General features: G+C 37.7%; 1 protein-coding gene across 6 annotated transcripts in view; it reads right to left on the bottom strand.

Annotated features, from left to right (window-relative positions):
- Positions 1–26,203, bottom strand: part of PPFIBP2 (PPFIA binding protein 2) — a 102,975-nt gene that overhangs the window by 43,542 nt on the left and 33,230 nt on the right. For 3 of the 6 annotated variants that reach the window (XM_056353207.1, XM_056353208.1, XM_056353209.1), the window contains exon 4: positions 4,172–4,261. In XM_056353207.1, coding sequence (XP_056209182.1) covers positions 4,172–4,261 — 90 coding nt within the window. Of the gene's footprint in view, positions 1–4,171; positions 4,262–9,391; positions 9,482–13,435; positions 13,910–15,808; positions 15,916–26,203 lie in introns of those variants that run through there. The other 3 variants (XM_056353212.1, XM_056353211.1, XM_056353210.1) reach the window with 3 other exon arrangements.

The following is a 26,203-nucleotide window of genomic DNA, read 5'->3' as shown; positions in this document are numbered from 1 at the left end:
CAGCAACCTGCTCTATCAAGATAGGCAATTTTTCAGTCTCACCTATGTTTTACTTCAACTCCGCCCTCTGACACCCCCCCTGCCCCCGATTATTTTATTTTAATATAAAAGAGAAGAGCATTTCTATAAGAGATGGAAGACTACCTACAGGTAGCCTCAGTCAGCTCACACGAAAGTCTGAAAAATTAGAAAGTACCAAACAAGAACACAAGATACTGAAAATATTTTGTGGTTTTGGAGCATGCATTGCCATTTCAGGTTCCATTAGCATTTCACTCCCTAAAATGGATAAACAATAAAACTCTTCATTCAGAAACCAACCAATTACCTTACTTCTTACAAGAACAGAAAACCAGCTTACCTATCAATAAAGTGTTCTGAAATTATAAAGAATGCAATGAGTAAAAGACATGTTTTAGCAGCGGCAAAGTTCTATTCCAAGAAAAATTCCCAGGCTTTGCAAGCCAAAACATGAAAGCAAAAGAAGTGAGATACAGACAATGAATCCCAGGAAAAGAAACAATAAGCAATACTGCTAAAGAACTGTGGGAATGGTGGTACAGACCAGTGAGCGCATAGTAAGAAAAGTCCAGCTGCCTAACTAAAAGCTGGCACAAAGCTGACAAAGCTGTACTCAGGATAACATTAGAAAGGTGTTAATTCCTTTGTTAAGCAGTACATACACTCCATATATTCAGTTTTAGAATTCACTGATATGAAAGCTTTGATTATACTGGAAAAATGCTCTCTCTCACAGAAAAAGCAACCTTAGGTGTTTAAACTCCAGTTTGAATGAAATTAGTTAAAACTTATCTATGCTGTCACATCCAGCCCTGCGACACCTTTATTTAAAAAAAACAAGGGGGTACAGAATGTGGAAATGAAACCTTTCAGATGTATCCCCTATGCAGCATTTCTAGAACTCAATCAATGATAACTGAGCTCACTTCAGGGAAGGTGCAGAGGGAGCGACTGAGTGATCTGTATTTGTTTCACCTACGAACTTAATGACAAGCATGCCTGGGAACGGAACACAGAAAAAGGAAAAAAAAAAAAAAGACTATTTTATTATTTTGCCTTTAAAGTAGTTGGGTGTAGGGTAGAGTACAGACAAACACAGGATGAGAGATGATAGGAAGGAGTGGGTGGAGGCAGATGGCAAGGGGACGAATCCAAGCTGGGGCAGAGGGACAACTCCCTGTAAGGAAGTTTGCTGCTTGTCTACTTCTTTGGTTTGCTCCCACTAAATGGGTGACGGCACACAAAGGAACCCAACCCTGTGAGGTCAGAAAGCAAGAAGGAACAAACTGAATCCTCTTCTTCACTCTGATGCAGGTTCCAGAGAAAGAAAACAAGCTCTCCTTAAAGGATCAGGTTAGATTCCAACTAGCATTGTAACCTGTAAGGAAAACTCTGTATGTTAAATGTGACCTGCAAAGGAATTTAGTAAAATCTTAGCAGCTTTAGAAGCATGTGTTGGATGTTCCAGTAGTTAGGCAGAGACACACATTAGCCATTTTGAGCTCATATTTTCCCTGCTGTTCAGGATTACATCTGCCAGACTCTTCAGGGAATCAGTAGGCTGCACACAGAACGTAACCTCAGTGTATGCTACGCTGGCAAGTCCATCTTGCCTTAGCAGTGCAATACCCATGAGAGTCAGCCCATAGGTAATGTATTTTCTACAAATATCTATAGAAGTGAGGCATGCTGAACAGTTAGCTAAAAATCAAGTGGTATAAGGGTTGAAAACATCTTTGTGAAAAAACAAAAAAAAAAACCCACAAAAACAAACAGAACACCTGAAGAAGTGCATGAGCTCCTATCCGCAGGCACTGAGCTGTAAGAAGGTATCCCAGATGCCACAGCATTCCCAGCCTCCGCTACAGATTGAGTAGTGGAAGCAGCTTTCAAAGTGCACTGTTTGACTCAGCCTTGGCGAACCGAGATAGCAGGCATCACCCGTATTGCTTCTTCTTCTGCAGCAAGTCTGATACAAGACTGGAGGGCTCCCAGACTCATATTCGCTACAGATGACAGCTTATGGACCACAGTTCACTGGCACAATTCAGCATGAGCTATAGAATAGAGGTGCTCTGTTTCCCACCGCTTTCTCATCCTTCATGCCAACGGTCATACCCAGGAATCAGGTTTGTATCAGCAGACTCCCTCAGGCCAGTGTAACCTCACATGGGACATGCCTGTATTCCTCATATTCGACTGCTATATATATGCAGAACTGGTGTAAACCAGATTCTAACCCCAGCTCCATCTTGGCACTTTTTCTTTGTTGTTGTTGTTGAGGTTCACCTACCCGACCGAGGTTTTCATCTATCATATCTGCCTGGGTGTTTTGGAGTTCTATGGCAGTACTGTGCAGTTGGAGAGATAAATGCATAAATACTGCCTAAGCCTCTTGATTTGTAGGGGGTGTAATGGTATTAAAAGGCAAGACAGAAACAATTTTTACATCTGATTTCACTACATTCCTTTTGAGAAAAACTCTAGGCAGGTCTCCAAACCATGTCATAAAAACCCCTTTGTGAGTCTGGCTGGCTGCACTCTATGGGTACCTATTTGTGTGGGTGAAGAAATACTAAAAATCAGCAGGACAAAGACAGGAAAAGTATGTAATGAGCAGTAGCCCGGAACAGTCTTCAGGAACTTGGAAGGGCTGGAGAGTAATACTCCTGGTAAATCCTCAAAATCTGATACATTTTGAACACCAAGATTCTGGCAAATCTGCACAAGCCCACCAGCATCCATGACCATCAACATCTGGCTGTATAGCCTGAACCACATCCAAGACAACATGACCGCTATATGCAGACAAGGATTACAGGACTATACACACATGTGATGGAACAAAGGAGGCCTTCAGGGACAAAGCCACAGGTGCATTGGTGCAACCCTCTGCTTCTGAGTAAACAGCTGGGTTTGGCCTCCTAATTGTCACTCGAATTACAAGTTGCTCATGTGTGTGTGAACTGTGCAAAAAGTTGTTTGCTAGTATTAATAGAAACAAGATGTTACAGTTAATAACCACCTGATTAATAAAAGGTGTTTTAATGAATGTCAGTTGTGATGTTACCTTCCCTGACCTGATTCCCTCTCAGAACAAAAGGAATACACAGCACACACTTAAAACACTTAAATTCCAACCAGAAGTTTGTTTTTCGTTAAGGATTATTTTTTCCTAAATTTGGCAATAGCAATCTTAGTTTAACAATAATGAAAAGATTCAACCTAAGCTTATGCTTATGTCTCACAAACTATTTATTGTTTAACAACAGCAGTGAGAATTCTGCTCAGTAAATTAATACAAGTGTGAACAGAACATACAGGATAAAACATGCTTACAGAAACTAGTAACTGAAAGTAGGGACAACACCTATCCAGCCAGTATAGTTAGGTTTTGTTTGATATAAATACATATGATTATAATACACTTTTCTAAGCGTAAAGAGAAAGAATATGCAAAGACCATTGAAAAAAATATCCAGCTTCAGTTTTAAAAGCATGTAATGTACACTTTAGTAATAGTGAAAATACCCAGGAAAAAAAGAGGTTTTTTTATTTTAAGTTGTATAACGTGTGTTCTCCAGGAGGAAAACTTATATGGGACATTGGATCTGTTTGAAAAAGGCTTGGTAAACTGAGAAACAGGAAACCTGGAAGAGCTTAGGCATTCATTTTACTGTCAAATTTTCTTTTTGCCCCTTTACTTCCCCCTTAAGCTTCTTGATGTAAAGTGACTCTGGTACACTATACAAGCAGGAAAAATATCAGTTCTACCTACCTGCTGGTCTTCCAGTTCATTAACAATGGTGGCACACAGAATCTAGAAAAATCAACCAGTACAACCTAGCAAACCTAGAATGAGAATCACTACCACAGCATTGTCTTGGGACTCCACAGCATTATTTTTAAGTTGTTTTTTTCCTTTGTCGTTCTTCTCCCTCTGACTGCTGTTACCCCTACCCCCTTCTTTACCAAGTTAGCCCACTGTGAAATCAATGAGATGGATTATGTGAATTATAAATTAATTCCTGACTAAATATCATTTACATTTGGTGACCTGCTAACATTTGTTTAACAGAAAATACTCTGTCACTTCAGTTTTTATTCACTGAGTATCAACTATGTAGATGATGTTCTCTTTAAGACATACCTGCAGTATGAGCGACTCTTTATCACCTTCTAATCGCGCCAATCTTTCTTGATAAGTTTCATTATTAGTTGAATGATGATTCACCTGTGACTGAGGGAAAAAATGTGCTATGAGAATTTTTACAGTTAAATATTAACATTTCAAGCATTAATTAATAAAAAAAATGATATATTGAAGGGTTGTTGTAATACAAAGAGACACGCAAAATACGTCTACAGACCAAAACTGTTCATTTCATATGCATTAAACCTTCTGAATGTACCGGTTTTTAGCTGGACTTTGAATACTTTCTTAATTTTCAACAATCAAGAAAGATATAGGAATAGATTTTATATTTTCTAGCAAATTATCATTTCATTGGGTAATACCATCTTATCAAGACAAAAAAAGACATTTAATCTGAAATATCTGGTCTCAATAGTCTCTTGCCAAAGTTAAGGAATCTTGCTGTTTATTTTTAAATGGTAAAAGTTGCTATGTGTGTAATAGTATTCCTAGAAATTACTAAAGTAAAAGTATCAATTTACTCTTAGGAATGAACAAATTATTTAAATTATCAAATTCTTACCAGGAACTACTCTAGCGACATAATCACTTAATGGATTTCTAAACGGCTCTAAGGAGCAAGACCTTCCAAAACATGGTCCGTCCCTAAGTATTATGTCCCATTTCCTATGAATTTTAATACTACAGAGAGAAACACCACAATTGAAAACAAACAAGCAAAAATATATCTGCAGATTTATTTTAAGAAGTTTAGAAGAGTCTCATAGCTTCATCCTGCATACTAAAATGTTGTGCAACTGTGGGAATGGAGCTGTTTGCTTAGAGCATGGAAAGTAATACGAGCCCTTAGCGGTTCATTTCCCAGCTCCATTGCAGGCGATGCATTTCTGCCGGGGAATACAACACTCCGGCTGGCTTTTCAGCTAACACAAGGCTCCAGCTTTACCATGTTCCCTTCAACTACAGCGGTCTGCAGTTGAATACTCATTTATAGTTACTTGTACAATGGCACCAATATAATAATAATAGTAATCCTCCTCCCAAATCATCCTTTCTTTTTCAACTGAACATTTTTGAAAAAGATTTTAAAACAATATTAAATATAATCATAGCTTCTTGATGTACACTGAGGTCTACAGGCCCAAATATAAAACAGATGATGAAAATAAACAAGGTGCTAATTTTCTAGAAATTTTTTACACATTTGAAGACTATCCGTAGATCTCTAATTAGCAGGTTCTCTTCAGACTAAACAAACATAAGGTTTTCTGTCTTTTCCTCACAGGTTAAGTTTTCAGGATCTGTTTTGTTGCTTTCTTTTGGTTCCTCTTCACCAACTGATCCTTGACTTCTTTTGAAATTAACTGCCTAAAAGGAGACACAGGACTCCAGCTGAAAATGGCTGGAGTGAAAAAATCCTTTCCACAGGTTTGCATGGCCTTTGGGCCATATTTCTTTTACATCAGTCATATAGCAACACTGATACACTGTCAGGCTAGGGCCCATATCCCTTTTTAATGCTCATAATTAGCTAGCATCCTGTTCTTCATTCTGTACTTACTAGTTTCTGCTTAAATGTATAACCTTGCACTCGTCTATACTGAATTGAGTCCAGTTATTTATATTGCTTTCCTATGCATCAGGCTCTTTCTATGTTTTAATTGTGTCCTTTGGCATGGCAACAAGGCTCCCAGCTAGAATCACCTATAAATTCACTAAGCTTGGTCCTTACCCCCTGTTTTACAGGGTCGACAAGAACACTGAGGAACAGCACGTGCAGAACCTCGCTCCACACCTCACTTAATCAGCCAGCATTCATTGTCAAAAAAAGAATATATTAACTCTACTCAGAACATACTTTTCTCACTGGCTTTTGACCAGTTTATGTAGGTACAACTAGGATTCAAGACCTCATAGAAACAGCTCTAAATATGCAGATGTAAGTGCGTAACATACACAAACAGAAGTCTCAGACAAATAAGTTTTACAGTGGCATCTGGAGGAAGCTGGCCCATGCACTTAAAGGCATAGTGACTTCACTCCCTCTTCTTCTCCTAACTAGTTTTAATTTTTTAGAGTTTGTGTGTCCTAACATCTCTGTCCATCCTTCCTAACATCTTCATGTAATTTTTTCAAGACTTCTCCTTCTATTAAGAAACACCTCCCCCCCTTTACGAAATACGCATCTTCAGTTTAACTTAGGACTTTTGTATTAAAAGTTGGTCAGTCAGTCAAGTCCATATGGCCTTACAGTTCATTTCTTATTAACTTTTACAGTACTACAATGAAAATAAGGAATTCTCATAAGTAAACAACATGGAATTGTGTATGTCTGGCTAGATAATCCCTTTGACCTCAGCTATGCATCTTCAATCATACCACCAGCCATTCCACCTGGGGTGTTACTCCACGTAGAGAGCAAAGTCTTATACTGTACTTTAGAACACAAAATCTTTTAACCTTGACGGCTACGTTTCCATTAGGGTTAAAACTCCATTACAAACCATTACATGAGTTTTCTCAGTGGAGAGCCCACAGGCCTTCCCCAGTATGTCTCTGGCACATAGTACTAGAACATTAAGTACTCAGGGAAGAACAGCACACTGCTAGGCAGGGAAAGATTCTCTTAATGACAAAACCTAGTGAAGAAAATTGCCAAGTCAAGTTGATTTTGCACCTTCCTCCTGCCATCACTTGCTGTTTTCCTAGACTAGAGTTAAGAAATAAACCTGTAACCACTTGTGTAACCACTCCCCCGCTGGCCTCATAGGCACAGTGAGTTACGTTACTGCCAACACATTTTTACATAACCAATCTGTCATGAATGCAAAAAAAATAATATAGAAAATTCATCATTTTATATAATCAGTAATTGAGAATTAGTTCAACATCAAATCAGAAATAAGTTTTTTAATTACACTCACATTTACCAAATGTATAACCTCCAATGATCTCTGCTGCACTGAGTGACTGTGAAATATCCCCTGCTGGAAGTCCAACACTCATTAACTATGTAAAACCTGGTGAATCACACTCATGTGAACAGAAAAGGGGGAATAAAAATTTTAAATAATAATAAATAAAGCAACCTTGCCAACAGATCAACCAGCAAGCACTCAGATAAGTACAGGAAAGTACAGTAGACAGAAAATGACCTGCTAAATAAAAGTGGCTGATTGACACACAGCAGTTGTTTAAGACTTGGGAAATCTTTGTGGCATGCATAAAGACAAGATAAAACAACGTAATATGAACCAAGGCCATCTGTGGATGGTTGGAGTGCATTCTGCAGTTGTGAAAGTCAGTACTGAGAGGAAACTGAGCAAGTATAGTTAGGTATCACATGTATCAGCAGCAACTGAATATAGGACCTATAACGCCAAAGTCATAAGACTATAGATTACTTGAGTTGGTGTAAGAGCTCACAAACAATAAATATTAGACCTGTGTAAGCACACGTCCAAAAGGCTGAATCACCAAGATTTTCCACAAAGATGTTATTTCAGAAGACATAGCCTTAAAGACCAAAAGTCATTACCTGGGCTCCACAAATTATAAGCTAAGTATGTTAATTATATGTCTTATAATAAAAGAATGAGAGAAATTGCATGAAACATAAAAAAGTTTATGGTAACAGACGACAAAAAACTAGAAGGAAAGATATGCTAAGGCAAGGTGGTTGAAACTATATTGATGGTAGTACCACTGCAGATGAAAAATCAAGTGTATACCATAAATTGCCTCAGGGATCTGCAAAGCAATTTCTTGAAGAACCTGTATTATAGTCTCCATAGAGATTCTGGATATAGTTCAATGCCCATCATATTGCATCAGATATTAACATAAAATGTTTCCTGAAACAATTCCAAACCAACTGTTTTTCCTAGTTTCAGAAAAAAGAGAGAAAAGAAAAAAAGGCTTTTGCATTCCATTACCTGTTTCAGCTTCTTCTTCATCTTTAGTTTCCAAACCTCTCTCTGCAATATGCTTTTTACTCTAGCCTGGACATAATATTAGCAGCTGCTGGAAACTTGACTGTCTAAGAATCGCTTACATGATCCAGTCATTACAGAGTCCTTTTCCAAGAAAAAGGCTTAAATATTCCTCCAGAATATAAGAGAAAAAAAAATTTAAAATCTGACTTCAGAGTATGATTCAACAGCTTTAATTTAAAATGGGAATAATCAGCAAAAATGGAAAAGGGTATGACAATAAAGGGAAGAAATATCTGGCCAGCTCAACTGTCTTAATTTTCAACAACCTGCTCAGAGGCTGGTAAGTGTGGAATCTTATGTTTTCTTGCATGTTACTTTAATAGGAAACAATTCAGAATGCGGCTTATTGTCAGAAACCAATGACAAACATCATAGAGCGCTTCTGTACAGATGTTCTGTTCAGAGGCTTCTGCAACAGAACTTCTAGCCGAATCTTGATAGGCTGTAGAAGTAAGCCTCTTAAAGCAAGCACGTATGTAAGATAATAAAACTGAATACAGGCCAGTTTATGTTCTCCACATGTGCTGTTTCAGTTTCAGCTCAAAGAATCTCCAACACAGCTAATTTTAAACCAAAAAATACCAACTTCTTAAGTTGATCAACAAGCTATTACACAGAAATTTGTCACTAATACCATGGATCTCATATTGGGCTGTGGAGGGTGGAGGAGCTGGGAAAAGAAACCTGGCAGTCAGAATGGTGATTTGTGAGCTTTTTCAACATGTCATAACCCTCCTCTCTTAATTCAGTCACATGAATCACCTTCAGTTCCACTGATAATTGAATAAGGTGCCTGTGGCAACTATAATACTTGCATTAATGGGGAAGATGAGGGACATGCTTCATGTCTTGTCTTTCATTGCAGTTTAGAAGCTGAAAACAAGGAGTAGAGCCAGCAGAGTTCAATCAGTTTTCCCACAAACTACTAGCAGCACACAGACTGTAGTATTATATTTCAATACAAGAAAATGTACACTCTAGACTATTTTCAGCCTATTTGGAATTGATAATATTTAGGAGAGCATGGACTTTCCATCTCTTTAGTACTCTCTTCAGTCAGCAGAATTATGAGTCACGGTAATTGCTACTGTGTAGTGATGAATGAGTAGCCTACACAGTAAACATTTTTATTTTGGCATTTGACTATGGATACAATACAAATTTAATCACGGCATGTTAGCACTACCTCAGATACACACCCATGTGAATATGTACATACATTCAGTGTACTTGAGGAGGAGAAGAAGGAGAAGGCTGGAACATGATTTCTGGATCTGTAATTCTTGCCTTTCATCTGAAGGCAATTAATAAATCAACAACAGGATTTTCTATTTGCTGTTGTTCCTTGCTGGTTAAGTGAAAGTGGCAGCCACTTTGAAGAAGCTAACAGCATATAGTCTGAAATTAAGTAAAAACAGAGATTGGTAAATTTCTGTAGTCCTTAAACCAAAAGGATTTTGACCAAATATTTACATTTTATCTGGATAATTTTTCCTAATACTAATACCTATTTTCTCCTTCAGACGGTTACATTACTTAAAGGAAGATATCCTTACAGAAGTCATTAAGATTCACTCTCAAGATCATGAGCTTAATGCCTGTTGCATGGGTTTGATTGCTCCACCTCTTGCTAGTACAGCCTATGAACAGCATCCAGAAGAAAGGAGAGAAAAGCATAAGAATAACGTACACATATTTCAGGTCAGCCATCAGCTCTGTGCCACATGCACTTCAAAAGGTAAGTCTAAAGCAGCCTACAAGAGTCATCAGACACCTCCGCTTCATATGAAGGCACCTCTCTCTCAATATAAAGATATCTTACCGCTGTACAAAGTTTTCCAGAGGCAACAGACCTTCCATTTTGCTGCACTCCATCCACCGCACTTCAAATAGCTCAGTTAATTTACAATGTCCTTAGAGAGCCCATAATATTGTTTGTAGTAAATATCAGCATTTATGTTTGCGATGCTTGTTAGTAACTTGTGGGTACACCTACATGCCTACATACCAAAATGCAGGTTGTGCCATTTTTATTTGGAATGGTGTGTTCCAGTTAAGAATAAAGCAACAGGACAACAAATGAAATTGTATGTGAACCTTCTAACCCAAATCCCCTGGGAGAATCAAAGAAATTTTGCTAAAGATGAGACACTTTCAACTGCAGGTAGTGGGGGGTGTCTCAGGTTCCCTAGCTTGCAACAGAAACTTTTAACAGTGACAGATTTATGCTTAGGCCCTGTAAAAGAACCCAACATCAGTTACCTGCAAAATGCTTTCCACAAGCTGCCCACCAACTATGTTCTAAGAACTATGCTGCTGCCTTAGCTGTAATGATAAAAGTGCACTGTTCATATACAAGAACTTTTCCATATCCTTCTAGAAACAGACTGCTGAGAGACATGCCTCCTTTAATAAATCCTGTGACCTCCTTTGATGGGCTTTGAGTCTTACTAACAAGACTGCATCATTACAAACCCTTACAATACTGCATGAAACCAGGGTGGTACTACGTGCCTGTGTCAGATACTCAGCTTCTCCTCCAGAACAGCTAACCAGGACAGTTCCAAAATTGCCATCAAAGAATCACATGCCATGAAGTATTGTGTAGCTGTACCCGTTGCAGAGTTTTGCCTTTCTGATATTAGCTAGGATATTATCAGAAAAAGCCTTTCTCTTGTGGAAATACTACTGCAGACTAATAATACTTCTTACTGGCAAAAGGCAGCAAAAGTAAAATGGAGAAAAAACAGTAAACAAAGGAAAACACATTAACTGTGCCTCATATACAACTGAGACAAGGCTAAATCATTTTTTGGCTTTGTCCATCTGCTCTTACACTTTGCTACCCACTCTGTCCATACTTAGGGTCAATCTTGGCACAGCATTTTCACAGGTCATTTCAACATCAAGGAAGTCCAATGGAAAAAGCTGAAGCATGGTGACACCTTACCTAAATATTGATCTAAATATTTATTGCTTTGTCCCTGTTGCTGCTGCGTGATGCTACTATAAGCATTACGTTACTACTACTTAAAACGAGATCCTCTGTTCTAAGCATTTGAGAATAGCAGCTGTGTCTGTCATTTTGCCTGCCTGGATCTCGTGATTTCTCTGTTTGTTTGCTGCCCTAACCCAGTCCAGGCTGCAGATACCACGGAAATCTAGCTTAGCCAACCACTGCAACATCAAACCCGATTCTGGTCTCTGAAGTGATTTCAGCTAATGATGAAATCTGAGCCAGCTTTGGCATACTTCACTAAGGGTTTATGGAAGTCTGTTGCAGTCATTCTCTTAGGTGCCATTTGTTACTCTGGAAGGGACTCATACTTTCATTATCAGCCAAAGAGCAACAGTTTATGATTGCAGGGCCTGAAATCTTTATTTGCTACCACAGTCAGTGCCAGACATGTGACATTAGGACTCTTGAACATGAGAATTAAATAAGTAACTTGGATTGTTTCGATTTTATTTTTTTTAAATCACTCGTCAAAGGAATTTGGGAGCAGACTGCTTAAGTTCTCCTGGGAACAATGCAAGATCATTTTCACTTCTCTTCCTTTCCCCTACATATGCTCACCCCCTTAAGGAGCTTGCAAGGAAAAGCAGCAGTGTTGATAGTCTCCTTTATGTAGCCTACATAGAATGAATTACAGGCAACAACAGTAATAGCATTAATTTTCGTAAAAGCCTGTGCTGCATTTGAACACAGTATCCTTTCTGAGCACAGTACCTCAAAATCATCCCAAAGACACCCTCTGTTAACCCCTCCAAATCTGTGAACATTTCAGTGAGACTTCACTGAAGCTGTTCCTTGAGCGCTTTCTTGTTACTGTCCTCAGTGTTTCCTGCACGCCACGCAACCTGCCAACAGTACACCTTAGCCTTTTGTTAGCAAACCTACCTTTTTAGAAATTATATTTAAACAAGGAAGGAGGGGTGACAGACGTACTGTATTCAAAACCTCATTAAAATTAAATAATAAATTAATGTATGATCTCAAAAACTACTATAGCTCTAACTGCACAGAGCACAGGTTAAACTAATAGTATAAAGTTACCAACTGCTACTTCCTGTTGTCTCTTCTCTTTCACTACCTCACTCACCTCTCATTTAATAATCCCCCCCATCCACGCTCCAGAAGCATGTTTCCAGAAACTGATGTAAATATTTTGTAAATTAACTTCAAGATTCTCAAGCTTTTATTAAAGACTGACATATCATGAATATTTTATATTCAAGAAACTAACCAAAGCTCCTAATCACATTTTCCTACACAAAAGCCATTTACTTACATTTTATGTTTATACAGCTAGTAAAAAAAAAATAGAAGTGAGTGTATGTGCATATGTATACATATGTTTTTAAACCAGTGCCATATAGAAGCACTAACATAAATGGCGTGCATAGAATTTGCAAGAAAATTACACACAGGTTAAAACAGATTTTAAAAGTATAACGAGAGGATGGGCTGCTTACATTACACACAATTAAATTAATATTGTAATTAAAAAAAACAGTCTACTGTGAAGGACCTATTCACATCCCATTCATGGATTTTTTTCACACACTGAAAAATAAATACCTAGAAACTAACAAAATCTAAAGGCTGACAAAAACTAAGTAATTTTTCCAAGGTGACAAGACAACTGCACAGATCTTTTTTTTTTTTTCCTTTTATAGGAAGACAAAAACAATCACATGCAGTTAATTCATGTTCAGACAGTTCATCACAAAATTAGAATTTTAATAGCACTGCCTTTTTAAAAAAACATAGTTTTATCAGAGTAACATGCACAAGAAAAAAGTACCACCATTTTTACCTAAACAAAGGCATCCTAAAAGATCTCATATGGTTACCCTGATGAGGAATTGATTAAGTGATGAATTAGTTCAAGTATTTTTTCATTTCGAAGCACAACATGGTAAACAACACACTCTGCTTTTTTGCCATACATTCTCATGCAAGGTTTGCTTTGTTGTATCACAATCTCAGGAAAGCACGAGCACTTGCTAGAATCTATTGCCATTTGTTCAAAGTTTGATCCTAGAGTTTCGTTTTTAAAGACAAAGACAGCTGATTCTCTCCCCCCTCCCTAAGCTGCCTCCTCCTCCTACGTGAAGAAATGTCTTTAATTCATTCCTCACGAAGAAATTTACAGTACTTTATGTCTGAGACACTCGGTATATTTCCTTTCACAAAGCTGAGAATACTGACTAAGATCTGCTAACGTGTATTTACAAAGAGAAAACAAAGCCCACTTACCCTCTTTAGCCACGTGAAGTGCTTGTAAATATCAATCTCACCATCCATGCTTTGGGCCCATCTCAGCAGTCACATTCCCAGGGTTAAAAGAAACTTTTGGAAGCAAGCGCACTGCTTTGTTCTACAGGATATAACTGTGACTTCTTCCCCTTTCAACCCTCAACTTCTAAAATCTTGAATGCGTCTTCACATTTTAAGCTAAACCTGCCTCTGTCCCACAGTGTTATCCCAAATGCCTCTCACAGATGTATATATAACACACATCTGTATAAACTTCTGACTCTCCTCCAAACATCTGGTTTTTTTAAACAACAGATCGGTTAGCAACAAGAACAATGCAACTCTAAAAACGTCAAAAATATAATTTGCTAAATGATCTTTAAAAAAGGATCTTTCAAGTATAGTATAAATCTGCTGAAACTGTTCCCTTTTAATGTTGAATAACAAGCTAAAAATTACTAAGCTGTCACTGAGAAACTATTTTCAAGTAATGCTTTCTCTGGCTTTCTGTTTCAAGAGTGGCTGGAACTCATTACCAAAGACCCCCTATTTCCTGTCTCTGTTTTACTCCCTGTTTATTGTAACACTACTCAGCCTTCTCAGTTTATTTCAGGCTCAGACTAAACCTAAAAATAAGTTCTGGTCTTTGAATTACTTGCCTGTCCTCACCAAAGACATTCTAAAAGAGGAGGAATTCAAGGACGATCCTGTGGATAAGTTAATTATTCCATAAATACTGCTATTGCCAAAGAGGCAATTTTCCATCTTAACAGAAGACGATGATACCCTTCTAAGACTTTTGTCTGTTCCTGCTGAAGCGGAAGTCTTTTAGCATGGCAACTTTTCAAACTTGCAACACCAAGATAAATGCATATGCAAAGCAATGCTCTGGCAAGAAGTTTAAAAGTGCTGCCTGTTACTGCGGTGTCCTCTAGTGCCTCCACATAGTAGTTTTGATTAAGTTCCAATTTTTCCCCATAAACTCCAGTTCCCAGTGTTTGTTTCTCCTACTAGTTAGAAGTGGCTTTGGCCTTAAACTGGGTAACTGATTGTTACACACACAAGGACAACTGCTTAGGCAATGCCTATTAAGACCAAAAAGCAGCTGTCTCCATGGAATTTTTGTGATGACCTCAGAGCATTTACTTATCTCTCCATTTTCTTCAGTCACTACAGCCAAACTCACTCCTGCATTTAAGGTAATTAACATTAAGGTAATGCACTCCTGCATTATGTAAAACAGCGATTTGGAAAAGCCAGTGTCAAAGTTGTCCATCATACTAATGACACATACAAAAACCTCAAAGTCTGAAGGTCTATAATGCCCTGAAAAGCAGTTCTTACAGGGACCTGCCTTACTTAGGCATCTACCCACACTCCAAACTGTGGAAGTCACAGATACTTGAAGGAGTTTCTGCATAGGATGTGGGCTTTTATTATTTCAACCATTCTTGATCCTTTTGACCTGACTGACATCTTTTTAGAATATTCCATAACACAAAGAAAGAGGGAAAGATTTAAACTTGGACTTCCAGGTATCTTCATCTATTTATTACCTGTTGTTACTTAAGACCATGTGACAAGAAAAGAATTGGTTTTAGAAAGTTTGTGCTACAAGTCTTCTAAAGGTGCTAAGATACCTAAAATCAGCAGTAAACGTTAAAAGACAAAAAAACTGTCCAAAAGTTTCCAAAAGTAAACCATGCTACAAGACAGGTCTGAAGAGGACTTGGGTTGCTCTGTACATAGAATGCACTTATTCTACGCTGGTTGAGTAAGTCTTTATGCTATCTTAAAGTTGATGAGAGCAGCTATTTCTTGAAAAGCTCACACCATCCAGAAAGAGCCATAGTACATTGTCGATGGTCCATTTTTTTAAAAAAAAAAACAAACCAGAAAATTATAAAAATTAAGGTGCATTTAATTTAGTACACTTCTCTATGCGTAACAGCCTCTGTTGTGGCTGACAAACTGAAGAATGAATATGGCTTCTCTGGACATTAAACATGAACTCCCTGCAAGTTCAGGCATATTTTTCCCCCCAGAAAACTAGTTACCTAACCATGGAGAACAGCAAATACATCAAACTTTATCTCAAAGTATGGCATATCCCACCACTACAGACCCTGAAGTTGTTCCACATTCCATCCATTTGAAAACATAGGCTCTAAGATTCTCATTTCGGTATTATTCAGGGAATGGGGAAACATACCTCTTAAAACACTCCACCAAACATCATCAGTTAATGATTTTGTTTTGCATTTAAAAACCTACAGGAAAACTATATTACTCCACTTATTAGTGCCTCAGTGTAGAGTCTGTAGCTAGGTGAATACTCATTTCTCTTAAAAGTATTTAAAATTGCAAACATACCTTATTTCTGCCTTGTCATTTGTGCCGGATTTCATGCAAAGGCCTCTTGATTCTGTTAGTCATTCTTCCTGATTAAAAGGTAAACGTGTCTGAATTTTATGCATCTTATCAGCCACGAATGTTGACAACATACATTCCAGACAGTCACATGTTCACTTTTAGCCTGTCACCTGCATGCTGAACTTTACATCCTGCTTGAGCTTTGGCCTGAAAAAGTTTCAGACACCAGCTGAAGGCAAATCAATTGCCCCAGATTCGCTTAGAATATTTTTCTGTTTCACTGGAAAAGCAAGTTACCTTCTCTAGGCTGTGTAAAAGAAGGAAAGTATGTTGCAACCTGAGGATTCCTTTATCGGGTTACCACTGTATTTTTTTTTTCTTATTTTTAGGAAATCCATGGGTATGTGTAGTTCTTCACTGAGCACTAACTTCTATTTCATGCTTTCAGTGGAGCATTGAAAAACAAACAAGCACAAATCCCCCACCATGCTCAAGTGTTACTCCATGGAGAGGGAGTGTTCTAGCTATTACTACTTCCCCCTACCAAATTGTTTATTTTCTCCAGTGTTGTCTCCAAAAATAAATGAAAATACACATTACAGCAATATAAGTGCAATGTAGGACGCTAAAATGTTTTAAATTAACACAATTTATATACTCCAAGGTGTATGAAAACCCATTAGGATTTCTTCGCTAATCCTGTACTTCCATAGAAAACTGCTGACTACTGCCACTGTTGACAGAACTAAAAACTCCATTTGCAGGATACCAAAGGTGCTAGCCACAGGAAGTCTGCTGATACAGAACCCAGAACAAACACTCAACTAAGCACCCCATTACTTCACTAGTCAGAATGTCAAATATTTCAAACAAGATTTTAAATCTGTTTGAAACAGTAAACAGACGCTGCAACAGCTTTTGAAACTGAAAGTAACAGAATGCTTTAAACAATCGTTAGGCTTCTCCCGTCCTCCATTCCAGACCTATGAAGAGGCAAGAAAACATCCACAAATCCTCTTAGAACTGCAAAGGGAAGGACAGCCTGACTGGTGGATTCCCCCTTCTCCTACCGACATTGGAGCACAGGGTTTTTTGCTTTTCTGCCACTGTCCCTCTTTCTCCAATGCAGCTGAAGCCCTGTGAACATTGTAAAACTCTATTTATTACTGTTATTTTAGAAGTCTTACTTTTTATTCAGTTAAGTTTGTGCTAAAACACAGGGTTTTGAGATCTTTCAGAGCAGCACAATTGCAAACTGTCAATAGCACTCTTGTATTGGCACTGCCTTGCCTGGGAAGTCAGAAGGCAAACGAACAGGAAGCAGAGCAGTTCCCCAGCCTCCATTAGGTCCAGGTCCCTGGAGCACTGCACCTCTCTTCCTTTTCAGCAATAACTTTTAGATCATTTTGTTTTCAAAACCCATCAGCCTCTAAAATAACACTAAAAGAACATACACATAGCTTTTCAAGACAAGAAGTGAAATGACCAACTAGACCTCTTCCCAGCCTCATCAGTGGAGTCCAGTTGAGTATGGACATGCAACAAAAATTTATTCATTCCCATGAATTAGTATCAGCTTTTCCTACATCCATTACTCTGTGCTATTCCCATTCCTTGTGCTTGGGCTGCTTTGGAAACAAAGGGATTAGGACCAGAGGGGAAAATTTCCTCAGCATGCCCACTCACACACCTGTCATTCTCATGTGCAGACGTGAAGAAAGAGAGACTGAGAATATGCCTGCACAGGAGTACTTGTGGAAAAACAAATTCAGGTCATTTGTGCAAAAGACAATGGAGGAGGAAATCCTTTTTACATGGTGAGGAATGGCTTCAGAAATCTAGATGAAGCGTTTCCAGCAAGGTAAGGCTTATCGAGACTTACTCTTTCTCAGAAGTTTCTGATTAACAAAGTTTATATACTCCAAGCTGTATGAAAACCCATTAGGATTTCTTTGCTAATTCTGTACTTCCATAGAAAACTGCTGACTACTGCCACTGTTAATAGGACCAAAAACTCCATTTGCAGGAGCACAGGAGAAAGAGGGACAGTGGTGAAAAAACAAACAAGAAGAGTCTTAATCAGAACTAACTGATAATGCCTAAGTGACAGAGAAAGATGAAACTCTTGGAACAAAAGGAAAAAACCCTGCATTCTGTATATGAACATATTTGTTTTAGTTGTGATAATTTTAAAAGAATAAACAAGCATCCTGGGAAACAGACTAGAAATAATGTTATGTAGATACATGAACACATCATCCTTTTCCAGCATAAAATGCACTCAATCCTAGATGGCTTAATTCTTTGATTAAAACCTATATTTCAGAAATAATCAGACTTAAATGGCCATTAGTTCCAACGAGCACAGTTAACCCTCACCCTTATTGCACGTTCAGGGGAGGGGGGAAGTAATACTTCAAACAGGTGCTGACAACTTTGGAGTCATTCCCATCTGCAGGCTGTATGGTATCGCGTATCTCTAGCACTACTATATCCTTTCTGGTTACTGCTCAAATAATAACTAGCTCTCTTTGTTTGGCTTGCATGAAGAAGGTATTACCAATACTTAGATGAAGTTACTGTTTATTAATTCATCCACAGACATTTGCACATTCTTGGCAGTTTCAAACATTCCTTGGCATATGCTGAAATACTTTTTCCAGCCCAAGTTCTAGAAGAGCTATAACTTTTTGCGTGAAACTTATTTAGATGAAAATGTAGATTGTAAGAAATTTGAGTACTGTTTTTGCATAAAAACTAAAAAAAAAAAGTCTTCTACAACAAAATCACTGTGAACACTCCCACCCCAGTTGCTATAGGCCAGAAAAGAGTACAGTGATACATGAAGATAAAGAAACATATTTATATTCTACCACAGAACATATTACAATAATGCAGGCTTATTTTTCAGTTTGAAAGGCTTCAGAGCACTGCTGAAATTACTAAATATGCAGTGAATCAGTATGTGAAACATCTGAAACAGGATATTTACTGAATTATGTGCCCATACATCAATGACATGACCAGGTAACATTTTCCCTCTCCTCAGTATGACACCCATCAGATTTTCTCTTCTAAATTCCAGAATGGAAAAAATTTGAACACACACACACACCCCGCCCCGAACAAAGCCAAAAGAAATTAAAGATGCAGATAAACCTTTACAAGGCCTTATTTCTGATAAGGAATATACAAATATTAATTTATTTTCTTCTTAAGCATTTCATTATTTCAGGGAAATAAAGCATGTTTATCTACTTACGAAGAAAAGTAGCATGCCAACATGTTGTATATGTCCTACATAAGTATAATTTATTTCCATTTTTGAAAGATCACAAAACCTGAAAACATATCTTCTTGCACTTTAACTAAACACAGGACTGTTTACCGCTATTATTAGTGTACTATTCCAAAAAAGAAAGAAATAATTTTGTTGTGAATTATGTTATTGCTATGTTTGTCATAACTGATAACATTTAGCATATGAGATTGGTCAACCTACCCAAATTCTGTGAAATCTGAATTAAAGTTATATACAGAAAGTCTTCAAAACTTATGCTTTTCTTCTAACTTTCAAGTAATACCTCCTAATCAATTATTATTGTAATAATACAAAAATACAAGAGAAATTTTTGTGCTGAGCTTCTTTACGTGACCATTACCTTTATACCTTATCTATTAGCACCACTGTTTAATGAAATAATTCTCTCTTACCTATCCCTCTGTTACTTTATGGAAAACATTTTCTGATGTTTCCTCTAGCTACACTTAAAAAATCAGATACTTCACAGCACTTACACTTTAATATGAATGTTTGTTAAATTAATCCAGTGTATCATATTTAAATCAGCGAAATGCAATCCAGATGGAAATCCTAGTGAGAGATCATAATATGAAATGAAAAAGGGACACCATGCATAACATTAGGCACAAAAGGAAAGATGAACTAACGTGGTATTCAGCCACTTACTGCAAAGGAAAGCACCGAAGCCAACAGCTGAAAGTGCCTTAGATAAAGGAAATGAATAAATGGTTTTAATGCTTTTGAAGTCTAACGCACTATTTCTGTGTACAATCATGGCTGCCCACAGAGTAGTCCTCTATTTCCTCTGACAGTATCAAGGTGTGGATAGCTCACGTAGGTGACGATTGCCCCCAAGGGCTAAACATCATAGTATGTCAGTAGACTACCTTGAAATCTTGGACAACTTAACATGAAATAGCAGGGCCTGTATTTTTGTATCTGGAATACCATCTTTATTTCATGAGCACTCTAAGCCTAAGGCATAACACAATTCTGTTTAATCACTTCTGGTCATTGTAGTTTAAAGGTGGCTCTGTTAAGCATTACTGACCATTACAAGGGTGAAAGAAAATGCCAAAACCTTATCTCACCATGTCATTTTAAGAAACAGATCTAAACCAGCCCTACCCACTGCAAAGCTATTTTAAGCTTCTGTTCATTCTTCATGTAGAGAAGGTGTTCCTACCTCTGCTGACAGCTACTACAGTGAGCAGTCACAGTCAGAGGTGACGGGGTTGTCTCCCAGACAAAGCAACCACAGAACATTAAAAAACTTAGGCCTGGTTTAGAAAAGTTCCAGGCAAGCTTTGTACGCCCCCTTTCCACCTGCTCCAAGACACTCTCTAGTATTCATAAATAGCTGCACATATGAAGGACAATCGTCTGCTGTTTCTTGTGTGCTATGAATTGTTCTAACATGCTTGGAGAACTCTGAGAGCACCAGCTCTTCCAGTTCAGGGCTTCCTTGCATCATCAACTCATTGAAAGGAGCTGGAGCACAGTGGAGGACTGGGTCATACAACTTTTGACTCCGAGTACTGCTCAGAAAACTTATCCATCTAATGTTTCAAGTTGGCAAAAGTAAACGTGAATGCTTACGGAATGACGGCTTTTCTACACTGTCCCAAGCAGGCTCTACTGGTCCATTTCCAATTTAACATGTGTTAATACCACTTGGCAATGGGAAGATTCAGCTATATATAGTTTTGTCGTGACCCTCAACAGTTGAGTCCCACAGTCAAATCCACCAGCAAATAAATATACTGGCTTTAACCGGCATTGCTCAGAATATATTTTCTTCCCACTCAGCTGTTGCTGAAAAATTCTATTGATATTTTTGTAAAAGCACGTTTTACTTTTGTAAAGTGCCCCGTATTGCAGTAATTTTCTGCCTCTATTCTGGACAGATAACTCTGTAAAATGAAACTTAGACAAAAAGTGAAATAAAAGAAAATTAAAGAAAAGAAAATAAAGTGAAATATGTTTCAGCACAGCACTTTAACACATTCTTAAAATAAAACTCTGAAGTACTTTCAAAACATCACAAACTCCAAGTCAGAATTCTGAAATGGCATTTACTGTTTTAATCCAAGTTTCTGTGAAAACACTGGGGAAAAAAATTCCTTGATTTTAACACACAGTGGAAACAATCTCTTCTGAACATTAATCATGACAAAATGGCAATTGTTCCAAGACCCTAAGAAATTTATCCTATTTCTGCTAAAAGGTCTGGTTTTACACTAGAAAAACACAGAGCATGAAATAAGACAAAGCACAGCATATATCATAAAACACATTACATTATTTTAACAAATTGCCTCTACCACACATTCCTCTACTATTTCTTCTGCTATTCTCCCCTTTCTGTTTCCTCAAATGCAGAACACTTAGAAAAATTTTTCAGAATTTGGCTTCCAAGAAAAAACATAACCAGGAAAATACTGCTGAGTTTTCAAGAATCAGTATTTTAAGGGTCAGTATGTAAAGCTACATGGTGAAGTGACTTGCTTTAAATACAAATGTTCCACTAGAAGGAAGATCATGTTTTGCAATCCTGGAAATGAGGCTTTCATTCATGCTTAAAGTCATGTTAGGACCACTGTAAGAACAATAGGGCTCCTCTTTATTCGGAAAAGGGTTCCATGAAGAAGTACAGAATACATTAAAAAAAAGAATTAACAGTTTAGGAGTTCATTAAGAGTTATGAAATGAAACTGTAACTAGATACATTCTCTTATAGTTCAACTCAGTCAGTTGTTACACCAGTAGTTAATTTTTAATGCTGAAATTACTGCCTGTTTTGTGATATGTCATACGGTCACTAGCAATACTAAAATATTTAACAGGAAGCATTGCAACTATACGCAACATTATTTTATATGAACTCTTCATGCTAATCCCCTGGTCTGTCCGTTCTGGTTTTAAGGCCAAAGAATTTAAAGTCGTAAAACACTCCAGACATTCACTCTGAGGCAAAAAAATTTTAATACAGTTAAGTAGTTAAAAGTCTATAATTAATGATGCTTTATTCTATTTTAGCTTTGTCAAAAGATTTGCACAGCTATAGCAACTATTAAATCCTCATTCTGTAATACATATAAATAATCTTTCTAAATTCAGCGCTTTGTGAAATCTATTTCATCTATCTCAAAGCAGTGGCAGAATAGTTACCGTGACCATTTATACTGTAAACTCAGGAACATGAGACTTTCACAGATTTCAGACCGCAGAAATACAAAAAGCAGCCTTTTCAAAAAGCACACTTTTAGTTCCACAAACGGTGTACTTCTCTGGAGGACTGTAGAGGATGACAAAATCCAACTCCACTAAACAACTGGAACACCAAATCACCACCGATGATTCCATGAAAAAGGAATAAAGCAGATGCTTTTGAAAGAGAAAGTAAGCAAGGTAGTGTCAGGTATGAAACATGATGCCTGAAGTTTTCACACTCTAGGTGTATACATTTTTTCCCACATCTTAGGTATTTCTACCTATAGCAGAGAGATCAGAGCCTAACAGCTACAATTGTTTAAAAAGAAATATCAAAAAATAGAACAAACCACAAAAGACAACTTGGTGATATTTCATGTCTGAAAAATTCCAGTTTGGTACTACAGAATTGAAGGAAAGGAAGACTCTAGTGAGAGCAGCTGTAGTGTCTATAATCATCACAGAAGCTTCCCGACTAATCACTAATATGGCCAATATGCCTCAAAGCTGCCTGAAAGGCTAACTCCAGTCTTACTTATTTAAACACTAGGTGTAGTTCAGTACACTTAAGAGGCAATTACGAAAACTGCAAAGCTACTTGAATTATAATGCCAAGGGGCAATTTTCTGCAGAAGTTGTTTTTCCCATTCCAGTACAACGGAGCTCTAGTTTTTAGATCATACTCCAATACAAACACCACCAAGAAAGTTCAGTCACTTTCTGTTCTCTAACCTGCAATCCCAAATACTGCTTTGTGGCACAAGCAGAACTAGCAGGAATAGCCACACTCTGCCTCAGAGGGCTTTCACAGCTGCATTAGCTTATGATGATTACTAATGCAGAAGGATCATGCAAGAAAGTAATTGGGACTTCCGTTGGATAATTCTGCTTAACCCAAATGCTAGCTGTTAAATTCTGTTGATATTATCCAGCAGGAACTAGTCTTGAGCCATCTTTCTGACTCCCCTTTCTGTGGTTTCCCATAAAAGCCAATATAGGGCAGTAGCAAAACACAAACTCAAATTATTTCCGTAAGGCACATTGTTTGTTTTCTTGATTAAGGATGGCAGCTGCAATGATTTTTAATGTAATTAAATGCATTTAAGTGAAGAAGAATCATAAAATAACATTCTTTTCTTGAACGGTGCATGCTTATCTGCTTTCAAAATAAGTGCCAGATTGTTTTTAGTATATTTAGTTTCTAATGCGTTGCTAGTCAGTATAAACTGGGAATATTTTTGACCACACCTATTCCTATATAATGTTAGAAACAAAGCAGTTGCTGTAATTCTCTAAAATCAGTGGCTTATTCAGTACATGCTAGAGCAGCTCTCCAGCTTCAAAGGAAGGTGCACAGACCCCAAAAATAAACAGATGTGGAATTAATCGTCCACAAAAGAAAATCCCCCTCTAATCCGACCTTTAATAGCTCTAAAAAAACAACCCCAAAAGCTCAAAAGCATTGGTTCACCATCCACTCCAAAGTTCTTTATAGTTCAACTATTGCTACTGATATCAAACATTGCTTTTTGTAACATTTCAGCTGAACACAACATATAAAATATATTCCAAATATCAAGCTATTTATTAGCCTACCCTTTACAGAGAATGCTCAGAAGAGACCCTTTGTAGCAAATTCCATTTGAGACCATCTAGCATTTTCTACGTAATGATGTTTTATCTGATAGTGACGAGTTGCAAAAACTGGGGACTCGCATCTCAGGGTGCCTGTGCACCTCATGGAGTGGTTGCTCACCAGCACATGGGTTAGCAGACCACAGGGAACTCCATGGCTGCCCACAAAAACTAAGGCACTCATGTCCATTAGGAGATGTGCGTAAATAGGGGAACCCACAGCCACAGAAGCTGTTCATGTTTGTAACCCAGCGCCAGCTGTGAGAGAGGAAATGTAACTGTGAACGCCTATGTGTGCATGTCTGTGTGACTAACATTTTGGAATTAGTTATAGAACTTAATTTAGAAATTTGTAGGGGTTCCTTAAGATTTCTTAAGCTTCTAGTATTCTGGTTTATCTGTTGTATTGCTGATGTTGATCCTAATATATAGGTCATTGATTTCTAGTTAATTATGTCTTCATTAAAACAGCAGACCACTCACTTTTGATGTGTTTAAACCATGGGAATTCAGAAGAGGTTTTTTGACACTCCAACATTTCATAGACTAATTACCAAACTTAATTCAAGGCTTCCAGTGTGAATGGATTAACTGAGCTACAGGGTCCTCATTCTCTATAGCTCACTACCCTGACTATCCTTTTTCACATATCAAGTATTATTTTTCATAGCTCTGGGATGGAATTAAGGAATTTTCAGTATGGGACATAACTATGAAATACATACACCATTTCTCTGAACTGAGGTGGATTTTATCAGATTTGTTCTCAAGTTCCAAGTGAAACTGCTGCTTGTCAGTACAGGAAGCTCTTCCAAATTTAGAGTCCATGGAAGTTTTGCACATGCTTACAAATTACTTGCATTTTTAAAAAATATAAAAAATATCTACAAATACACAGATTACTGTCCATTTTCAAGTAACAGTCACAGCAACTATGCACTACCCTCCCTGTGCCTGTAAAAAAGTACTGAAATTGTCAATATGTAACAGTGCAAAATATTTTAAAAACAGTGATCTTGACATACTGCACTACAAATACTCTGTACCACCAGCTTCCCTGTTCTGTTGGTATTGAGTCCGGGCTGCCCAATTAATTGCTTTGTCAAATGAATACCGCGCTTGATGCACTAGACCATGCTTTTAAGACATCAGTAAACTGCAGCTCTAAGAGGGAACTGTGCTCCTGTTTTGGCTGGCTTCCCATGAAAAAGAAGAGATACACATATATATATATTAATATGAGGAGTCAAAATATTAAGTATTACCTACCTTGCAGGGCTGAAAAGCTAGTTTAACATTTCTGCAACAGAGGGGCCAAAAGCCAGACCACCAGATTCAAACTCTTCAACTTGGTGGTTCAGGGTCAACTTTACTGTGAACAACTCCGAAAATTTATGTCTTTTATGAATTAAGAATATCTTTTAACTATAGAAAAGCTTTAAAGAAGCATTTAAGGCAGGAATTCAGCAAGACCTGGCCTGAGGATATGAACTTAAAATCTAATACTGTAAATCTACATTAAAAATTGCCTCCACCTTTTGCTTTCAAAACTGGTACCAAATTCTCATTCCTTTCTCTCACATGGTCCCACATAGGACTTTTCAGCCATAGACCTGCGGGCTGTGGAGAATGCCAACAAACCAGCAGCTGATTATTTCAAACAAAAGCAGCTACCTTTCCAACAACGTTAGGTTACAACAGGCAGAAAGCAACTATAGCAGATGATAAACACTGAACGAGAAGCTGTGACACAATTACATAAAAGTAACGTGTATTGACAAAGCCAGAAGAAAATCCATTCATCTAGAAAACTTTTCTGAAGTTGAGAAAGTGATAGGTTGCTTTACTGATCAGGAAACCCCCATTCACTTGCAGTGACAGGATTGGGTTCTGACAGACCTGCTGTTTCTCTTCCTTTACATCCAATGGGTCTCTTCTTTTAAGGTCTGTCTGGTGATCTGCTCCTCACCAGGAAATCCTCAATCTTTTCCAACATAGTCAAATTTTTATTCCCCATCTATCCCAATATGTATGTCTCACATTCAGAAGCTAGACCTTTCCTCCATTTACACCACTGCCTGGTGTACAAGATACTTTGGAGATTTGTAATACTGGCAGTTAAGGTAAAGGAAATGTTGCGAGGAAAAGGATAGGAGAATCATCCAGTTTGAATTTGTCCCTTCAACAGACAATGCCACTACATTCCAAATTGGTTGTTTAAAAGTGAAAAGTTTAATAACTAT

The sequence above is a fragment of the Falco biarmicus genome, chromosome 10, assembly GCF_023638135.1.
Source record: "Falco biarmicus isolate bFalBia1 chromosome 10, bFalBia1.pri, whole genome shotgun sequence".
Classification (NCBI taxonomy): Eukaryota; Metazoa; Chordata; class Aves; order Falconiformes; family Falconidae; genus Falco; species Falco biarmicus.
This window is presented reverse-complemented; position numbering and strand designations above follow the sequence as displayed.